Source organism: Vanderwaltozyma polyspora, genomic scaffold (genome assembly GCF_000150035.1).
Source record: "Vanderwaltozyma polyspora DSM 70294 KpolScaffold1004 genomic scaffold, whole genome shotgun sequence".
Classification (NCBI taxonomy): domain Eukaryota; kingdom Fungi; phylum Ascomycota; class Saccharomycetes; order Saccharomycetales; family Saccharomycetaceae; genus Vanderwaltozyma; species Vanderwaltozyma polyspora.
Window position 1 is genome coordinate 120,304 of NW_001834672.1, and position 19,374 is coordinate 139,677.

Genomic DNA, 19,374 nt, shown 5'->3' on the forward strand with positions numbered 1-19,374 from the left:
TTCCTGCCATGATTCTAATCTGTAACAACCTAGGGTCCTATTTCTTCTCGTTATAAACAACCAAAATAAATTAAGAAAGGGTTCAAAGAATAGATAAAACACACCACTAGCGATATAAACCTAAATAAAACTGCTGTATCTTGTTATAAAGGTTCTACTGTTTAGCATTATAATAATGCTTTCATATTTTGTATTCTTTATATATCATTCTTTGTTCATTTCGAATCTTTCCTTTTGTTTTGTTTTTATGTTTCCCTTTTCGTCCATTCCGATATTACGTCATTACAAACGAACATACACATCCCCTTATTTCCAGTTTAGGAAATAACACTAATTTCCTTTATTTCTCTGGTCTCTCTCTTCCTCCTCCCCCCAGCTTTTCCCAACTTTTTTTGGTCGAGTATATAAAGCCATAAGGAATTTCGAATTTGGAATAAATTGTTCTTCTCTAGAACAATTTTTTAATACTATTACATTGTGATTTGAAGCATATGAATTGAATGGACTGTAGAGGACAAAGCATACGCTAGGTTTGGAACAAGGGTAGATAATTGAGGAATACTTTTGGGATAGTTTTACTTTTTATGTTACTAGATTGAATTGAGATCTTTTTGGAGTTATAATGAATCATAACGTTTTAGATTCAAAGGATTTTTCTGATTTGTCTATTGATGACAATAATGATGTTGTGTTAGACTCAGATAATGACGGTGTTCATGATTGGCAAAATGAGAACAACACCGCTTCTTCTCAATTTTCGTATAGAGAAAATAATCAATTGATTGAACATGGCTCAAAACAAGTGGCACTATCAGAAAATAGAAGAAATTCTGCAATTTTTGAGCAACCTGTACAATCTACTAATTGTTCATCTGGTAATAGCGCAAAATTCCAGCCTCCTTCAAGGAAATTATCTTCTAGTGCGTCGCAAAGTTCGCCAATTGTTCCTAAAAAAAGTTGGCTGGATAAGACAACTTCCCAAGATTTTAGGAAAAATAGCAATCAAAATAATTCTCCTTCTTATAAAATGGGGATGTTGGCAGACGATGCTGCAAAACAATTTTTGCAAGATCCTTCTCCTGAATTGGTAGAATTGTATTCAAATGTTCAGAAATGTAGGGATATAAGATCAAAGTATTTAAATTTATCAAAACAATATTATAATCAGAATCCTAAAAATCAGCAAGACTGGAAAATTTATCCTCCTCCACCAAAACCTTCATACAATTCAGAGACGAAAACCGTAATAACAGTTTTCAATCAACCTGATACAAAAACTTTTAATTTCGAGGATTGTGAAATACCCGGTGAAGACACTGATTGGGAATTCACTACAAATAAGGATGATACCTTCATTGTTAGAAAAGTTGGCACCGAGGATCAACTCATAGCAAATATCCCATCTCTTAGAGACTATTACTTAGACTTAGAGACAATGGTAACAATCTCATCAGATGGTCCAGCAAAATCATTTGCTTTTAGAAGATTACAATATCTAGAGGCTCGTTGGAATCTTTATTATTTGTTAAATGAATATCAGGAAACAACAGTCTCTAAAAAAAATCCTCACAGGGACTTCTACAATGTAAGAAAAGTCGATACTCACGTACACCATTCTGCTTGTATGAACCAAAAACATTTACTTCGTTTCATTAAACACAAATTGAGAACAGAGAAAGATGATAAAGTAATTTATAGAGATGGGAAAGTCTTATCATTGGAAGAAGTATTCAATTCTTTGAATTTGTCTGGTTACGACTTGTCAATTGATACTTTAGATATGCACGCCCATAAGGACACATTTCATAGATTTGATAAATTTAATTTAAAATATAATCCAATAGGTGAATCTCGTTTGAGAGAAATATTTCTGAAGACTGATAATTACATCTATGGTTCTTATTTATCCGAAATTACTAAACAAGTAATGTCAGATTTGGAAAATTCAAAATATCAAAATTGTGAATACAGAATTTCAATTTATGGTAGGTCCATAGATGAGTGGGATAAACTTGCAAGTTGGGTTATTGACAACAAGGTATTCTCTCATAATGTCCGTTGGTTGGTTCAAGTGCCAAGATTATATGACATTTATAAAAAAACAGGGACCGTAGCTTCTTTCCAGGATATTTGTAAGAATCTCTTCCAACCTTTGTTTGAAGTGACAAAAAACCCAAAATCTCATCCAAAATTACACGTATTTTTACAAAGGGTTATTGGTTTTGATTCTGTCGATGATGAATCAAAAGTTGATAGAAGAATTCACAAGAAATATCCAATCCCTTCATTATGGACTGCAAGTCAAAATCCTCCTTACTCATATTATCTGTATTATATATATTCTAACGTGGCATCATTAAACCAATGGAGGGCAAAGAGAGGGTTCAATACTTTTGTATTGAGGCCACATTGTGGTGAAGCCGGTGATCCAGAACATTTAGTGGCATCATACATTGTGGCTGAGGGTATATCACATGGTATTTTATTAAGAAAAGTTCCATTTGTTCAATATCTGTATTATTTAGATCAGGTTGGTATTGCAATGTCACCTTTGTCCAACAATGCCTTATTTTTAACATATGATAAGAATCCATTCCCTCATTATTTCAAGAGAGGTTTAAATGTATCCTTATCAACTGATGATCCATTACAATTCTCATACACAAGAGAACCATTGATTGAAGAATATTCTGTTGCTGCCCAAATTTACAAACTGTCGAACGTTGATATGTGTGAATTGGCTAGGAATTCTGTCATACAAAGTGGTTGGGAAGCTCAAATCAAAGAGCACTGGATTGGTAAAAACTTCGAAGCTCCTGGTATAGAAGGTAACGATGTAGTTAAAACAAATGTTCCAGACATAAGAGTCAATTACAGATGTGATACATTGGCTACTGAGTTGGAACTTGTTAATCATTTCGCCAACTTTAGTACGAGTCCATAGATTTTTATTTATTGTATTTATATATATTCCTACTTTTAATTGATGTTTTAATGTCTAACCATTATTTATGAATGATAAAAGAATATATAATATTAAACTTACATAATGCCATAATTTTATTCAATGATATTGATCACCAAATGCTCTAAATGTTTTTAAATAATTACTGTTAATAATTTTTTGTTCAATCAAAAGTTTTGCATCTTCCCCTATTGCTTCATTATAAAATCCTAATATGTAATCTAATGATTGTATACATTCTGGGTCATTATTTTGTTTCACTTGACGTTTTCTAATATCAAATGGTATAAACCAGAATAGAAAATTATTCCCTAGAACTTCTTTAAAATTTTCCCAAATGCTTCTTTTCTTCCATATATTGGCCATATCTTCTGGAGACATTTCAATGACATATCTATTACCTGAGGTTTTATCCAAATAGCACACAAATTTTTTTATATTCAATTTTTTATTTCTTTTAATGTTGATAATTTCTAATGATGTTCTATTCATAAATGTAAAATAAACGTGAGATAGGAATAACGACAAAGTCATAATTGAAAATGGAACTGAAAGGATTAAAATTACAATTAAGTTTGGATCAAGCTTATACCCAGTATGAGGATAATCAACTATCCTTTTAATATATGAAACGATTGATATCCAAAATATTAATAATAAGCATGAAAAATAAAATACGAATTGAGTAAAAAGAAGATAATTGCTTTTACCAATCACTGTACCTACCCACATACAATGATGATCAAACCTAGGTATACAATAACCTAATCTTTTAGAATGATGAGTTCTACCAATTTTTAAACTCTTACAAGTGTCACACCATATTGGATAACCGTTTATATCACACTCATAAAAAACCGGTGGTGGGATTGAAGCAGTTGCTGTGGGTTCGATAGAACCAAAATTGTTTCTAATCCCATTATCAATTAAAATAAATGGAGGAATTTTTGGTTGTCTTCCAGGACCATATATCCAAATTAACTGAATCCAAATTATTATCAATGTTATATCTAATATGCAGATAATACAAATCAATCCAATAGCAATTGATTCGTGTTTAAAATTTTTATAAATTTGATTATAACACAACTTATGAGAAAATGCCCACGTACTATAGAAGACTAAACCCCAAACGAGAACTGGTAAAAGATAATCAATCAGTCTTTTATCCTTCAATTTTGAATCCATTCAATACAGTAAAGATATATGTAGTAAGAAAGAAGAGTATTTGATATCCTTAAAATCTTGATAAAAGTAACCCAAATTGAACTGATCCCAATTCAAAGGGATAATAATATACAAGAAAACCTAATATAATGTTCAAATGTATAATATCGTATTAGTTTTATTGTACATTAATCATATATGCTTTTATATGCTTATTTCACTAATAATGGGTTTCGACTACTTTATAGCAATCAGTCTATTCCACGTGATGAATATTATGTATCAACAGACTATAATGCATTCACTAATATAGCAGTGACCAAAACTAACCTTACTATCGCCAATCTATAAATCAATATCAATATTAAACTATAATTACCATCAATGTTATAAATAACTTCATTGCTTCCTATCTTTCTTGCTTAAATTATTGATGTAATTATTTACATGAAGTTAGAGAAGACAGTACTTAAATTTGAAAAATATCAGTTTCGAAACAGAAAGAGAAAGCATCAAGCAATGATTCGAAATCGAATTGAATTGATTTAAAGACCAGTTGTTAAGAAAGAAGTATTTGTAGAATTGAACGTTTAACATATAATCTATATGTGTAGTTTGAGTGTTTTTAAGGTTATTACAGTGTGAAATAATTTATTTTAGTTGCTGATGTTACAATGAGTGATGATTTAGTTGAACAGGTAGCGTCAATTTCGATGCAGAAGAATGATAGTGATTCAATAGATATATCAAAATTAGTCGATGAAATTATTGAAGATAATGAATATGTGGAACGTAATACTGATGGGAATGAGGTGACGTTGTATCAGATTTTAGATGTTCTTCCTGATGGTAGGAAGACAATGAATCATTTATTTTACAGTTCAATGATAATCGATAATAAGGATTTTATGAATTTTAATGATTGCACAATTAATCGTAAGAGTAAAGAGATGTCAGATCTATGGTATGCTGAGGAGTTACGGGCTACTTCAAGTATAGCTGCGGGTGCTTTGACTATGGAGGCTCCTGTTATGTTCTCTTGGAGTAATCGATCTACTTCAAAGTTGAAAAGTGAAGATAGTGAAACACAAAAAATTAATAAAACCAATGTGAATATTTCAAATGGCCAAACTACTAATCAAAAACTATATAAATTAGTTTCTGCTGGCTTGAAAGTTATTGATAAGAATTTGAGTAATTGGACTGATGACAATATAGATAGGAATATAGAGAGTAATAACAATGTTGTGAACAATGAACATAATGATACAATCGTTGAATCTAAACCTTGGAAAGATTCAAATTTCAGAGTCGATCCATTACAACAATTTGTAGTAACAGAATTACCTAACAAGATGAAGGCAAGAGATGAGCCTAAGAAGAAGGCAAAAAGTAAGAAGAAAGGATTTTTATGGTTTTGGGGAGGTAGTAGTAAAAAATCATCTAAATCAAGCAAAAAAATTACGACTGAAGATAATGTCGCCAAAAGTAGTAGATACGGGGAAGAATATATTAGTGCAAGCGACTTTGACAATGATGAGTTAGAAATTAATTCGTCCAACACAACCGAACATAAATATCCAATTAGCGCTGCACCTAATGATAATCCTGATCTACTTTCTGATATAATAGATGTTGATAGTAGCATAATCAAACCATTAGATAAACGTGAGTCAACCACACCAATGGTTACGAACACAATGCCAGATTTTAAACAAGCCAAAGCTCCAGCTGAAGCCCAAGCTCCAACCGAAGCATCAGAAAACAATGATGATGACGATAACGACGATGACGATGATGATTTTGGAGATTTCGAAGAAGCTTCTATTAATGCACCATCAAGCAATGCATCTGAAATACACTTAACAAACAAGGATAATTTAATTTCAGCACCCCCACCATCAAACAACAGCATCATAGATTTATTCTCTTCAAAGGAAACAATGACAGAAACGGGTAACAAGTTGGAAACTGATACCAAAACTCCTTTGAATTCAATTGACATTAGCATGAATTCATTTGTACCATTACAACCTTCGAAAAAGTAGCATAACAATTACAATTATAATAATAGTGATAAATTTTATACAAAATCAGATTTAAATGGGATATATTTAAAACTTACATAATAATACAAAAGGGAAAATAGATCGATCGCATACATAACCTTCACTAGATGCATAAAAGACTAAATAATCTAAGAAATTAATTACTTATTAATGTCATCATGCGTATTAAATTTCAGGTGTCTAACACCCTGTACAAGTAAACTCGAAGAAGAAGCCTTAACTTAAACTTGTAAACTGAAATAGAATTGAAAAAAAACATTAGCAACAATACTGCAATGAAGATGGACTACTATGATTACAAATATACTGCTTCTTAATCTACAATTACGTTATAACTTTAATCTCAAGTGTACTACTGTAACCGCATCACCAAATTTGAGGCTAGACTCGAACAGAAGCTCTTTCCTGTCTTGTCTTGTCCTGTCCTGCCTTACCCTTACTACAACTTTTTTTTTTCTTCCTAGCGTAGGCTCAAATTTTGATGGTAGACCACAACCGTTCCTGTCTAGAATTTAGGCAGAACCCGTTGACAAAATTTCCTTCTAGTTCCAGCCCATTGCCATAAAGCAAGAAGCAAGGGAAGCAGTTAGACTACATCAAAATCACTCAAGAGCTTAATGGCAAGTTGAACTGAACTAGCTGAGTTTGGCCAAGTTAGTCAGTACAAATTCAATAAGAATCGTGGGAAGGACGTTATGAACAATTCGAGACAACCTAGTGCATTGGCGTACTGAAAGAGCATACTTCACTGCATTTCAAATCATCAAAAACTATTTTTGCGATATGAGTGAATGTTTTACTGTGCGATTGATTAAGGTAATATAATATATCAATTTTTCAATACAATTGATAAACTTGAATTATTTCTGCACTTGTTCATGCATCTTGTTCTTGTGCTTTTGCTTCAGAGAATGATTTCGCACTGCAGTCGATAGCAACTATGTCTACGATCAATGGCTGGGACTGGACTGCCAACAAAAAGTTAACTGTTGGATTATGTGTAAAAAAGGATCGTATTGTATGTAAGCCAAAGTTGCTGATAGCTATCAATGATGGCTTACCAAAGTTTAGGGGTGTTAGTCTTTAGAAAGTAGTATTCATCAATAATTCGATTCAATTAAACATACTTCAGTTTGTTTTTTTGATTTCAGTCAATTGGAAAGGAAAAAAAAAAGTATATAAGTAACAGTCTTGATTCATCATCTTGATATTTCGAATTCATAAATTATATTTCAATCATTTTATAAAATATAAAAAACCATCAACAATATCATTGATATTTTAATCCCAACTCAACAACAACAAATACTTTAACTTTTAATAATTACGAAATGTCTGTCTCTGCTTTAGTCAACAAACCATTACCAACCGGTGACTTCAAATTCCAATATATTTCTATCTTACCAAGTGATGCTAACCAAGATGCTTGTAAGATGCCAGTTACCATTGACTGGACTCAATTTGTCAAGGAAAACAAGACCATTGTCATCACTGGTGCTCCAGCTGCTTTCTCTCCAACTTGTTCCATTTCCCATATTCCAGGTTACTTGGAAAAGAAAGATGAATTGTTAAAGAAAGCTGACCAAATCATCGTTTTAACTGTCGACAACCCATTTGCTCAACAAGCTTGGGCTAGACAATTGGGTGTTACTGACACTACTAAATTGAAGTTCGCTTCTGATGCTGGTGCTCACTTCATCAAATCCTTGGGCTTAGAATTGGATGTTGGTAACGGTGTCTTCTGGAGTGGTAGATGGGCTTTGGTCGTCAAAGATGGTATTGTCACCTACGCTGGTAAAGAAGAAAACCCAGCTACCGATGTCACCGTCTCATCAGTCGACAGTGTTTTGGCTGCTTTATAATTTTCTGTATGCTCTAAAAGAAAAAGCCAAAACCAAAAATTACCTTTATATTATTAACCAAATTTATAGATAATTCCGGAAATTCATTTATATATAATTTTATTAATCAATAAAATAACTATCATTTAAAATTTAGGTTCATTTAATACCGTATCCTACCACTTACCTTGACCGTTGATCTTACATAATTAACACGCCATTTTACGTCATTTCTTATAATAACACTTTTCTTCTCATCGCGATATTTTGCTAATATCAAAAATATTGAAATCATATATAAATTTTAAGATGGTGAAAAATAGATCTTGACATATAACAACAGGTGTCATATAATGTTTGTAATTGAAGGCACGGAAACCATTAGGGATAGACTAGTTAAGTACAAGATCTTATTTGTTGGTATTTTTTTTTAAAAAAATTTTGAAGCCACTCATTTTTGGTAGTGATCAAACAAGAGATGACTAGATTATTGCTTATCTTCATTGTGGGATGGTATATTTGTTCAATTACACTTTCTGTTTATAACAAATGGATGTTTGATCCTACCAAACAGTTTCATATCCCCTATCCCATTCTAGTAACTTCATTTCACCAGTTTAGTTTGTGGATAATAGCTTTCTTGTATATGTCATTGACTGGTATTGAAAGAGACAAGAGTCAAACTTATAATAGTGATGGTACCTTTAATTGGGTATATTACTTAAAATTTATTGTACCAACAGCTGTGGCTACAGCAGGGGATATTGGATTCAGCAACGAATCTTTGGAGTATGTTCCTTTGACGGTTTATACTATCGTTAAATCATCAAGTATTGCATTTGTACTATTATTCGGTTGCATATTTAAATTAGAAAGGTTTCATTGGAAATTGGCAATTATTGTAACAGTGATGTTTACTGGTGTAGTCATCATGGTTTATGATCCTTCTGGAAATAAGGAAAATGCTAAACGCAGACATAATATTTTGTTAGGATCATTTTTTGTACTGATTGGGAGTTGTTTATCAGGTTTAAGATGGGTTTTTACACAATTAGTATTAAGGTACAATGAAGGTAATAAAAATTATGAAATTGTTGCAAGTAATGAAATTACAATTGAAACTGACGATACAGCTTCTGTTGAAGAAAATTTTGAAAAAATTTCAGAAAAATTACATCCTATTCATACCATTTATGAATTAGCTCCTGTAATGGCAATAGTCTTATTCATAACGTCATTATTTTTAGAGACACCATTTCCTGGGTTATTTAACTTACAAATATTTAAAGTTTTAGAAAAAACCGAAAACAACGAAATATGGCATACAACGGCTTTATCAGTATTCAAGGGCATCCTTTTACTTGTAATCCCAGGTTTCTTAGTATTTGGAATGACAATTTGTGAATTTGGTATTTTACAAATATCAAAAGTTTTGACTTTGTCAGTTGCTGGTATAGTTAAGGAAGTACTAACTATCATATTCGGAATATTGATATTAGGTGAGAAAATTAAAGGTTGGCATTGTTGGGTTGGTATGATAATTATTTTATGTGACGTTTCATATTATAATTACTTTAGATATAATGAGAAAATAGAAGAAGCATCATCATCGAATGATAATACTTATAACAATGACGACGAAGAAGAGAACATTCAGTTTAGGACAGTCATTGACTATAATAAAAAATCTGATCAAGAACAAGACGACAAACTAACAAGTGCCTATTCCATAGTCTTGGACCCATCATCTAAGGACATTGAATTGGATGACATCAATAACGATATCATTGATAGCAATATAGAATCTACTGAAGATACCCTAGTTAAGTAAGTAGTACATAGCATGCTAATTTAAGAGGATAAAAGAGAAAAAAACTTGTAAATCTAAATGTTATTGTTAATAAAATAAATAATGTATAAATAGCTCTGTGAAATGTGAGTGTGAAGATAATGGAGGGAGAGCCCAAAACCCAACCGAGATATTACAACACTAGTAAGTGAGTGATAGCAGAATTGAAACGTTACGAGACATTAGTGAGAAATTTTTCGCTAGTTAATTCAAAATAAATAAATAAAAACCTTGTAACCAAAATTGACATCTGACAGAAATTAGCCGTTTTATGAATAATTAGCCCTTGTGAAATGTGATTGAAAGTTATAAATAAAAATAATAAGTAAAAAAAATGTTAGGGGCGGCAACAAATAAATAAAAAGATTTTTAATCTATTGTATTCATCACAAATCATAAAAGTTAAAAGTTAATAAACGGTTAATTTGGAAAGGTAGCCAATAGTAGTCGAAGGCCTTATGGTTTAAATTAAATTAGATAACTTGAGCAGCATCTCTCTTAGTCCAGATAATGTCAGCAGGGTTCAATGGCAAGGTAACCATAGATTGGAAATCTGAATTTGGAACAGTTCTACCTTCTGGGAATTTCCAAGTCATAGTTCTGATGAAGATGGACATCAAGACACCTAATTGACAGTAAGCGAAATGTTCACCAATACATCTGTGTCTACCACCACCGAAAGGCAAGTATGGAGAAGAGACACCCTTAGTAACGACACCGAAACCATAATCGATTTCTTCACCTACAGAGTAAGAAGAAGTGGCATCGTTATCCCATCTGTGCATGTTGAATTGTTTAGCATTTGGGAAGTATTCATCTTGCAAATGTGTGTAACCTGGAGAGACCATAACGTAGTAATCCTTTGGAACAACGTAAGAAGTGTTTGGAACTTTCATATCCTTCATAACCTTACGGAAGATAGAGTGCAAAGGATGGTGTAATCTCAAAGTTTCCTTAATACATTGGTTCAATAGAGGCATTTCTTGGATTAAATCATAAGTCAATTCCTTTTTACCGTTATCCAATACTCTCATTTGTTCTTCGTACAATTCCTTTTGAACATCTGGTCTTTCAGCCAAATGTAACAAAGCCCAAGCGGAAGTAGCAGCAGAAGTATGTTGACCACCCATCAAGACACCGATTAACAAGTTAGCGATTTCTTTGTCAGTCATCTTAACACCATCTTTGTAAGTAGAGTTTTTCATTAAAGTATCAACCAAATCACGATCTTGGATATCATTTTCATCACGTCTCTTCTTGATCAAAGACAAATAAGTGGAAGAGATAACTCTTTGAGCGTTATCTCTCTTTCTATAGTGTTCCAATGGTAAGTTTGGGAAGACGAAGTTAATTGGGGTGAAACCTTTATCCAAATCAGAGTACAAGTAAGCAAAATCGGTATCCAATTTATCTCTCATTTCTTTACCCAACAAAGATCTTGAAGCGGTGAAGATGGTCATTTCAGATTGAGTAGCCAAGACATTGACGGTACCTTCAGATTTCTCATTTATCTTGAAGAAAGGAGAAGATCTCAAGTATTTAACCATTTCTTCGACCATTAGAGGGACGTATCTAGCGAAAGCTTCTTTAGTCAAAGCACCTTTAACAAACTTCTTTTGATCCATTAATCTATGGTTTGGACAATCGTAGATGACACCTTTACCGAAAACTGGGGTAGTCAAATGAGCATAAGCAGCTTCAGCGGAGACATCAGCCAATTTGGCATTGAATACAAATTCATGACCCTTTGGACCCAAGTAGACGGTCATAATTCTACCCAACAACATAAATGAGAAACAGTCACCATACTTCTTTTGACAGTCACCAAAGAATTGGTATGGTTTAGAACCATAAGTGACAGCAGAACCAACCCATGGAATCCAATAGAAGACCAAAGGAGGTCTATCCTTTCTCAAAGAATATAGTAATTGCCAAGTAATGGAGTAAATGAAAGGAGCAATGAATACAATGGAGATACGTTGTGATAAAGGTAAACTCATAAAATATGATAAACCAATAGTAACGTATTCGGCCAAAGAGGCCACAATAGATTGATCAGACATGGTTTCTCAATTCCTTAAAATCCAGAATGAAGAATCTACAACTAAGCTAAAGAAAGAATACTGTAAGATCAATCAGTTCTGAGATAGTCGAGTTCTTATGATAAAAAAAAAATTATCTAAACAAGAACACAACAAAAATATATAAATATATATACTTAGATATATATATATACTAAACGAAAAGAACAAGACAAGATCAAAAGAAGCTAAACGTAACGAAAGTTCGAAAACAAGAGATATACAGGAAACCAAACCGAGCCAAACCTGTCAATTACAAGCTTCTAACAGAGGTTTATATATACATCCCAAACTATGATAAAAAGTTTGCTTGTCTCAGTTACAGAGTGAAAACTTTTGTAAAATTGGCAATACCAAAGAGCAATACCAAAGAGCAACAACAAAGAGGTAAAGGTATAGAGGCTATTAAGGTATAAAGCAGTTTTTCACTTGCTGAAGATGGATTGGGATAAAGATGAAGATGAAGTAGTTGATGAAGTAGTTGATGAAGATGGAAATGGAAATGGAAATGGGTAAGAAAGCAGAAAACGAGATGGTAAAAGTTTCTGAGACAAGGCTGTATGTAGAGAAGACGACTGCTTACTTCGAGAGAGAGTTGGACAGTTTTGGGTAAGAACATATTAGACTAGAGAGACATGAGACAAGAGAGAGAAAGAGAGAGAGACCAGTGACGACGATTAGATGCGATGCGATGCGATGAGATGAGATGAAATCAGATGAAATGTGATGTGATGAGATGAGCTTTACAAAAAATTGCTGCATTAGATTACAATTGAGACAGATTTTGGCGAACGGTTTAGTGGGATGGATAGAAGAAAAGGTTCCAATGAACGATCAAAAGTCAATTCAGGTCAGTCCAAGTTTGCTAAAAAACTAGTAAGCATCTCACCGTATAGAAGGCATTTCATTCATTCATTCAATTCGAATCCCAATCCATCGTTATATTTGGTCAAAGAAAGAAAATTTTTTTTTTCATAGATACAATGGGAAGAAGTGACCCAGAGAGTGAACATTAATTAATCTTAATGTAGTGTAGTATAGTGTAGTGTAGTATGTCACAGCACAGTTTACTAAATTCACTCTGCCACATTTAATTGAGTTCTGGTAACCGAAAAAGTTCAGTCGTAAAGGTAACTTGTATTTTTATTCTCTTATAGATGAGTTTTGCATAGTTCTTGGATTGCTCGTGTACGTGTCGTTGTGAGCAATTACCGATATGTGTCTTGTCAAGTCGTATTCGAAAAATTATTAATTGGCATTACTATTGCTATTACTATCTGCTATATGCTATATGCTATATGCTATCTGATATCTGATATCTCCTATCTGTTATTGTACTTACTTCATACTTGTATGTCTCCTATACTAGGCTATACTAGGCTATACTATACTTTTTGGCATACTCTCTCCTATTTGCTATATTGGAATGCATTAAAGTGAGAGATTCATTTGAAACAAACCTGTACACCCCATACCAACTTCATCTCTGACAAAAATATTATACTTGTATATATCTTTTACCTATACATACTCGTTTAGAATTCGTATTATTAATACTAATTAACTACAACAACACATACATACCAATTCGTAACTGTCTATTGCCAGCTTGAGGTATATATGTCATCTCATCTGTATTTCACCACACTTTGCATTCATCCATTCAGAAAGTCGACGATTGATCCATCCTCACATGAATTGGATCTCCGGATGGTAATAATATGGTATGTTATAATACGAACGTTTGATATCTTGCCAATTAGGTTCTTCTATCCCTCCTTTACCTTTATCGCCATTGCCTTCACTCTTTATCCCAACTGGTACTACTCTATATTCACATCTCATCCCATAGTTCTTCATGTCAATTGATACTATTTCTTTATAAACTTCATAGCATAATTGTCTGTCACCACCAAGACCATTGAAAAATGAAAATATACCATCTGGTTTCAATAACCCAACTATATTATCATACAATTCAATCATATCTTCATACCCTTCACTGAATGTATCATAATAAATACCATCAAAATATATGCCGCCTTCATCTATTATCTTATTCAATTCGTCTTGCCATCTACCTGTCAATACAACTACTCCCTTCTTATCAAACCATCCGTCTTCCTTCATCTTGGCCAACACATCAGGATGTGCTTCACATATATAATGTTTGGTATCTTCATCACGATACTCTTCAATATATCCATCAATTATACCCATACCAAATCCAATGTTTAATACATTTTTGCTTTCATTATCATCGCCATCACCGCTGTTATTGACTGTCTTTAACAAACTTTTAGCTGACATTTTCATAATCTCATCTTCCCAATCCATCATAACACCATCTTGTTCGTCTTTGGTCACCAATGCATTTTCACGATACTCCAACTCTGTCGATAGGAACACTTCAGGTTCATTAGCTGTGGCATCAGAATTCACAGCAACAGCCTGTTCTGGCTTAACTTCTTCAAGTACCTCTTCTTCTTCATCATCTTCCTGTTCCTCAAGGAATTCAATATTTTCATTCACTTTACGTAACAACAACTCAGCACTGACACCAGCTTCAACTAATCTACGATAAAACAAACTGTCAATGCCATATCCTCTATCAATTAAATGATCACCAACAGTTTTATCTTCTGCATCAATAAAATTCCATCCTGCACCATACTCAAACAATGTATTCATCATTTCAAGAATAACCTTCTCTTCCTCATCATTAATGTTTTCAGGCAAATGTTTAGCTAAAACATGCAAAGGTGTAGTGTTACTACCATTACATTCATCATCTTCCTTACCTTCCAAATAATTGTTCAATTGTTCAACTGTATAAGTACTTGGAATACCATTTGATAAATAGTATCTCAATTTTTCCAAATATCCAGAACCAACTGGTCTTTCAGCAAACTTCAAAAGATCGTGTAACTCTGACATACCCACACTTCTAACTCTATTAATTTATATCCGTCACAATTATCAAGAATAACCCATCTATTGCCATGTCTATCGTTGTTGTTGTGGTTATCACTGTTCTTAAATCAATCTCATCTCATCTCATCTCGAAATTTTTCATTTTCATTTTTCAGTTTTGGTGGTTCCTGCAGGTGTATCTCACTATTTGTAGATATTGTAAACTGTAGTTCTACTGACTAAGATAAAAAGTGTCAAAAATTATCAAGAATATATATTGGACATATTATAGGCAACTAAATATATACATACGTATGGAAAAGTATGGATTGGAGATGATTCCTTCCCCTTTCTTTAAAAAAAATAGAACAAAATAGAGTCACCCAGATAGAAACAAACAAACTTCATATAATGACGGTTTAGGCAGAATCGTATCTTCTACCAGCTTCTTCCCAATTGATGACATTCCAAATAGCATTGAAATATTCACCCTTTCTGTTTTCATATTGTAAGTAGTAAGCATGTTCCCAGGCATCAACGGCAACTAAAGGAATGATGTTACCATCAGTGATAGTATCTTGATTATAGGTTTGAACAACATCAATGGTACCACCATTGGCGACATTTTTTACAATAAAGATCCAACCAGAACCTTGAATACCTAACAATTTATCGTTGGATATCTTGACCAAGTTTTCTAATGAGCCATACTGTTTCTCGATTTGAGCAGCCAAGGCACCAGTTGGTGGTTGACCACCAACAGCACTTTGTGGGGATAGATTAGCCCAGAACAAACAATGATTCTTAAACCCACCACCATGGAACTTGATGTTTTGTTGAACACCAATAATCTTACTTGCAATACTTAAATTTTCAGGTTGTTTAGACAATTGCAATTGTAATTCTTGCATTTGTTCAGTTGCTGTGTTAAATCCGTTGACATAGGTTTGATGGTGCTTGCTGTAATGCAATTCGTTAATCTTTCCAGAAATGAATGGTTCTAAAGCAGCAAAATCCCATTCTAACTTTGGTAAAGTTACTTTAGTTCTTTTGAAAACAGAACTTCTGTTTAAAACATTCTTACCAACTGATCTAGCAAACATTTTTCCTTCTTTCTTTTAATCCTTCCAACTCAAGGTTTGACCCTATACACTTTGTCAACAATAAAACATAACCTCAATCAACTCTTGAGCATGCAATGGATTAGGATCCTCTTATATATAAAGGATCCTTAACCATTAAACTGGTTATTAGTCAGCTAACGACATTCCAATTCCTCCCTTCCCTTACATCATCAAATTGATATTGGTTGGTTCGTTAGAAAAGATTCCCGATTTTAAATAAACTTATTAACATAATCAACTATTTTAGAAGGGTTAACCAACAGTTGCATAACAGTTATCATCCTTCAATCAGATATTCATTCGAATCTGTCGACCTCATCTTCGTGTTCATCCACTTCATTTTATTCCAAGGAAACATCTCAATTATCTTTTTAAGACCAATGGTTAGAACAGCGTATGTCAGTCAAATTTATTAAAGCTAGCTTGAATCATTCATTCATTTACTAACAATCAACATCAATGAGCTATTATACAGTGTTATATTCCTTGAAAGAGCCACCCCTGGTACTTTAACAGAATTTAAAGATGCATTATCTAACATGCTTTCGTCAATTCTAGATCCATGGTCTGTTGAGTTTAAAACTTATAGATGCTCGATTAAAAATTTACCTGAAGGTTCTTCAAAAGTTATGCATTCTGTTTCGTTTTCTCACCATGACAAACGTTCTATACTGATTCAAAACAAAAATGCCATTATTACTACTTCAAATTCCAAAGATATACCAAATTCATTGATTTTTAATGGTTGTAGCACTGGTACTGCTGAACCAATTGATAGTATATTATCAACAAAATTGTCAAATATTTGGAGCCAGAGACAAGGTATAAGAGGTGATGCAGGTGAAACTTTGAAAACTGCTGAACTTTTAGTAAGAGCTGTAAATTTATTCTCATCAACTGGATTTAAAGGCTTGTTAATTGAATTAGAATCAATTGAAGATATCTCTGAAGATGAATTTATGAAAAGTTTACAAAATATACGATCAATTCTAAATGACATAAATTCAAAAGATTTTAAAGTATCTACCGACCAATTGTACCCTGATAAACAAAACTATTTAGGTGATTTAGCATATCAATACGTTCGTGTTTTAGAAGTATGAGACATTGGAATTATAATTAATAAAGTTATCACTTTTGATAGAACCACCTACACACTATAATACAGTTTTAAAGACGATCATTGCATCCATTAGTTATATATATATGTGTGTATGTATGTATGTATACACAAAAAATTTGTGAATTACGTGTATTTTAAATAATATATTTACGTCATTATCTAATTCGCTAATTTGCTTAATAAATCTTGAATATTAGATGTTACAAAATTACTAGCACCTTCATTTCCATCATTTGTAGCTGCTGTGGAAGTAGGTTCATATTCCTCAACTTCACCACTGCTACTTTCTTTATCATCACTAGTGATATCATTACTTTTATATTTTTTATTACTGTTGCATTCAACATCCGAAGTTCCAGTCTCTATTTGGTCAGCACTTCTTTTATTTGTCAATAGTTCTAGAATCTGTTGAGTTTCTCCTATGTTTGCAATTTCCGAATCTTCATCGTGAACTACATTTTTATTTGATTTCAAAAACACATCGTCGTTTTTTATATCGTCGTTATCATTGTCATTACTGTTATTATTATTAATATTATTATTATTATTATTCTTGTTGTTTTTATTATTGTCGTCACCATCATTGTCATCTTCATCATCATCATCATCTTCGTCGTCATCGTCGTCACTGACATCATAAGTCGGTAAAATATCATCGTTATTACCATCGACATTAGACTGACCTACGTTTGTAGGATGATTTGAAGTTAATGCCATGTCGATCTCTCCAATAATATTTTCATTTTGTTCCAATAATCTAGTTTCTTCATTTAGTAAGAATTTCAGGACCTCAATATTTGACTTTCTAATTTCAATCGATTGATTTGTGACACCTTTTGCAGTCTGGCCAATTTTCATTATCGATTTATAATCCTCATTATAAACAAGACTTGAAGGATCCAAGGACTTCAAGGCTTCGTCGAATCTCAACTTAGAGGCAACGACAGTTTGATGAATCTTGATAAGTTCATTCTGTTTCTTTACCAAATCTTTTAATTTCGGTGGGATATTTACAGATTCATTGTCTGAAGAAGTTTGATCGAAAATATTTTGAATTTTATTTAGAACATCTTTACTCAAAATATTTCTTTCTTTCCATATCCCAAAGACTCTTTTAACTTTCTTCTTGATATCACTTGGCAATGATAGATATATCTTTGCATAAACTTGAACACAAGCCTCACCAAATGCATCTTGGAATTGTTTTATCTTTTTCCGTTTAGCTTCTTGCACTACATGATTCAAAAGATAAATACCCAAAAGCTTCCTCCTAGTATTGATACTGCTCCTCAACATATAATCCCTCCAGGTTTCCGCAATTTTTGAAGCTTCACGATGCTGCGAGAGTAACCATTTCGAGGCACTTGCAATAGATTCCTGAGAATCCTCCAAATTATTCAACCTTGAAATAAATTGTTCAACAGAAAATGACATCCTAGACTTAGTTTTCCCTCTCTTCTAAAAGTTTCACACTCAAAACAAACTCAAACACACTCAAAAAAACTGCAAGATACAAAATAAACCCCACACGTCTTGAACCGTATCCTATCCTAACTTCTTGACGATGATAAATCCATCAAACCTTTCCTTTAATATCTATAAACCTTGCTTAAATAAGTCAAAATATTCAATTTTTCTTAATTTTTTTTTATTAAAAAAGGCTTGTTGATATTTCTCGAAAGGCCTTTTTTTAAACCGAACAGCCCAAAAAGGTTTTCCATTTCGAATTCGACTTCGAGATGACGATGATGTAAAAAGATACCATCAGTTTGAAGATGATTGATTCCTATATGATCTGGTGTATTCGTAACCTGGTGGTATTGGGGTGGAGTTTATAATAAAATAGTTTTTTGAATTCAGTTGTGGAGTAGTTTTAGGTTTCTCTTGATACTTGACAATGAACTAACAGGAACAAGAACAAGAACAAGAACAAGAACAAGAATTTGTAGTTAAACGACGACAGACACCATTTTTACCTTTTTACTGTCAGCATTTTTAAGAATAAAAAGAAAACACACAGTTCCCTTAAGATCAATGGAATAGACAGCTTGTATTAGAGTTTTTGTTTGAATACTTACTTGAATGACATATATTAATTCTTATTGTTTCATTACTAGTCTATATAATACTTTGTTTGACACAGACATCTCTTTTTTGTCTAAGAATCAGTTGTAGTTCTTGCTTGATTCAGACAGATTTGGTGAAATAAATTTCGCTTGTGAACCTCATTGCAACAGCAAAC

General features: G+C 32.8%; 10 protein-coding genes across 10 annotated transcripts; 5 read left to right on the forward strand and 5 right to left on the reverse strand.

Moving 5' to 3' along the window:
• Positions 1-622: 622 nt before the first annotated feature.
• On the forward strand, positions 623-2,944 carry Kpol_1004p56 (uncharacterized protein; the record flags this gene model as incomplete). Its single annotated transcript, XM_001645487.1, has 1 exon — positions 623-2,944. The coding sequence occupies one exon, from the start codon at positions 623-625 to the stop codon at positions 2,942-2,944; it is 2,322 nt and encodes a 773-aa protein (XP_001645537.1).
• A 120-nt stretch (positions 2,945-3,064) lies between these two features.
• PFA5 (palmitoyltransferase PFA5) lies at positions 3,065-4,153 on the reverse strand (the record flags this gene model as incomplete). The annotated part of the gene is made up of 1 exon (XM_001645488.1): positions 3,065-4,153. One exon carries the CDS (start codon positions 4,151-4,153, stop codon positions 3,065-3,067), a length of 1,089 nt encoding a protein of 362 aa, XP_001645538.1.
• A 653-nt stretch (positions 4,154-4,806) lies between these two features.
• On the forward strand, positions 4,807-6,180 carry LFT1 (Lft1p; the record flags this gene model as incomplete). The annotated part of the gene is made up of 1 exon (XM_001645489.1): positions 4,807-6,180. The coding sequence occupies one exon, from the start codon at positions 4,807-4,809 to the stop codon at positions 6,178-6,180; it is 1,374 nt and encodes a 457-aa protein (XP_001645539.1).
• A 1,352-nt stretch (positions 6,181-7,532) lies between these two features.
• Positions 7,533-8,063, forward strand: AHP1 (thioredoxin peroxidase AHP1; the record flags this gene model as incomplete). Its single annotated transcript, XM_001645490.1, has 1 exon — positions 7,533-8,063. One exon carries the CDS (start codon positions 7,533-7,535, stop codon positions 8,061-8,063), a length of 531 nt encoding a protein of 176 aa, XP_001645540.1.
• A 457-nt stretch (positions 8,064-8,520) lies between these two features.
• Positions 8,521-9,873, forward strand: Kpol_1004p60 (uncharacterized protein; the record flags this gene model as incomplete). The annotated part of the gene is made up of 1 exon (XM_001645491.1): positions 8,521-9,873. The coding sequence occupies one exon, from the start codon at positions 8,521-8,523 to the stop codon at positions 9,871-9,873; it is 1,353 nt and encodes a 450-aa protein (XP_001645541.1).
• A 491-nt stretch (positions 9,874-10,364) lies between these two features.
• Positions 10,365-11,954, reverse strand: Kpol_1004p61 (cytochrome P450; the record flags this gene model as incomplete). The annotated part of the gene is made up of 1 exon (XM_001645492.1): positions 10,365-11,954. The coding sequence occupies one exon, from the start codon at positions 11,952-11,954 to the stop codon at positions 10,365-10,367; it is 1,590 nt and encodes a 529-aa protein (XP_001645542.1).
• A 1,707-nt stretch (positions 11,955-13,661) lies between these two features.
• On the reverse strand, positions 13,662-14,909 carry RMT2 (protein-arginine N5-methyltransferase; the record flags this gene model as incomplete). Its single annotated transcript, XM_001645493.1, has 1 exon — positions 13,662-14,909. One exon carries the CDS (start codon positions 14,907-14,909, stop codon positions 13,662-13,664), a length of 1,248 nt encoding a protein of 415 aa, XP_001645543.1.
• Positions 14,910-15,304: 395 nt separating this feature from the next.
• SOD2 (superoxide dismutase SOD2) lies at positions 15,305-15,988 on the reverse strand (the record flags this gene model as incomplete). Its single annotated transcript, XM_001645494.1, has 1 exon — positions 15,305-15,988. One exon carries the CDS (start codon positions 15,986-15,988, stop codon positions 15,305-15,307), a length of 684 nt encoding a protein of 227 aa, XP_001645544.1.
• Positions 15,989-16,389: 401 nt separating this feature from the next.
• On the forward strand, positions 16,390-17,112 carry SRB2 (Srb2p; the record flags this gene model as incomplete). Its single annotated transcript, XM_001645495.1, has 2 exons — positions 16,390-16,403; positions 16,485-17,112. 2 exons carry the CDS (start codon positions 16,390-16,392, stop codon positions 17,110-17,112), a joined length of 642 nt encoding a protein of 213 aa, XP_001645545.1.
• A 179-nt stretch (positions 17,113-17,291) lies between these two features.
• On the reverse strand, positions 17,292-18,566 carry RTT103 (Rtt103p; the record flags this gene model as incomplete). Its single annotated transcript, XM_001645496.1, has 1 exon — positions 17,292-18,566. The coding sequence occupies one exon, from the start codon at positions 18,564-18,566 to the stop codon at positions 17,292-17,294; it is 1,275 nt and encodes a 424-aa protein (XP_001645546.1).
• Between the last annotated feature and the right edge of the window lie 808 nt (positions 18,567-19,374).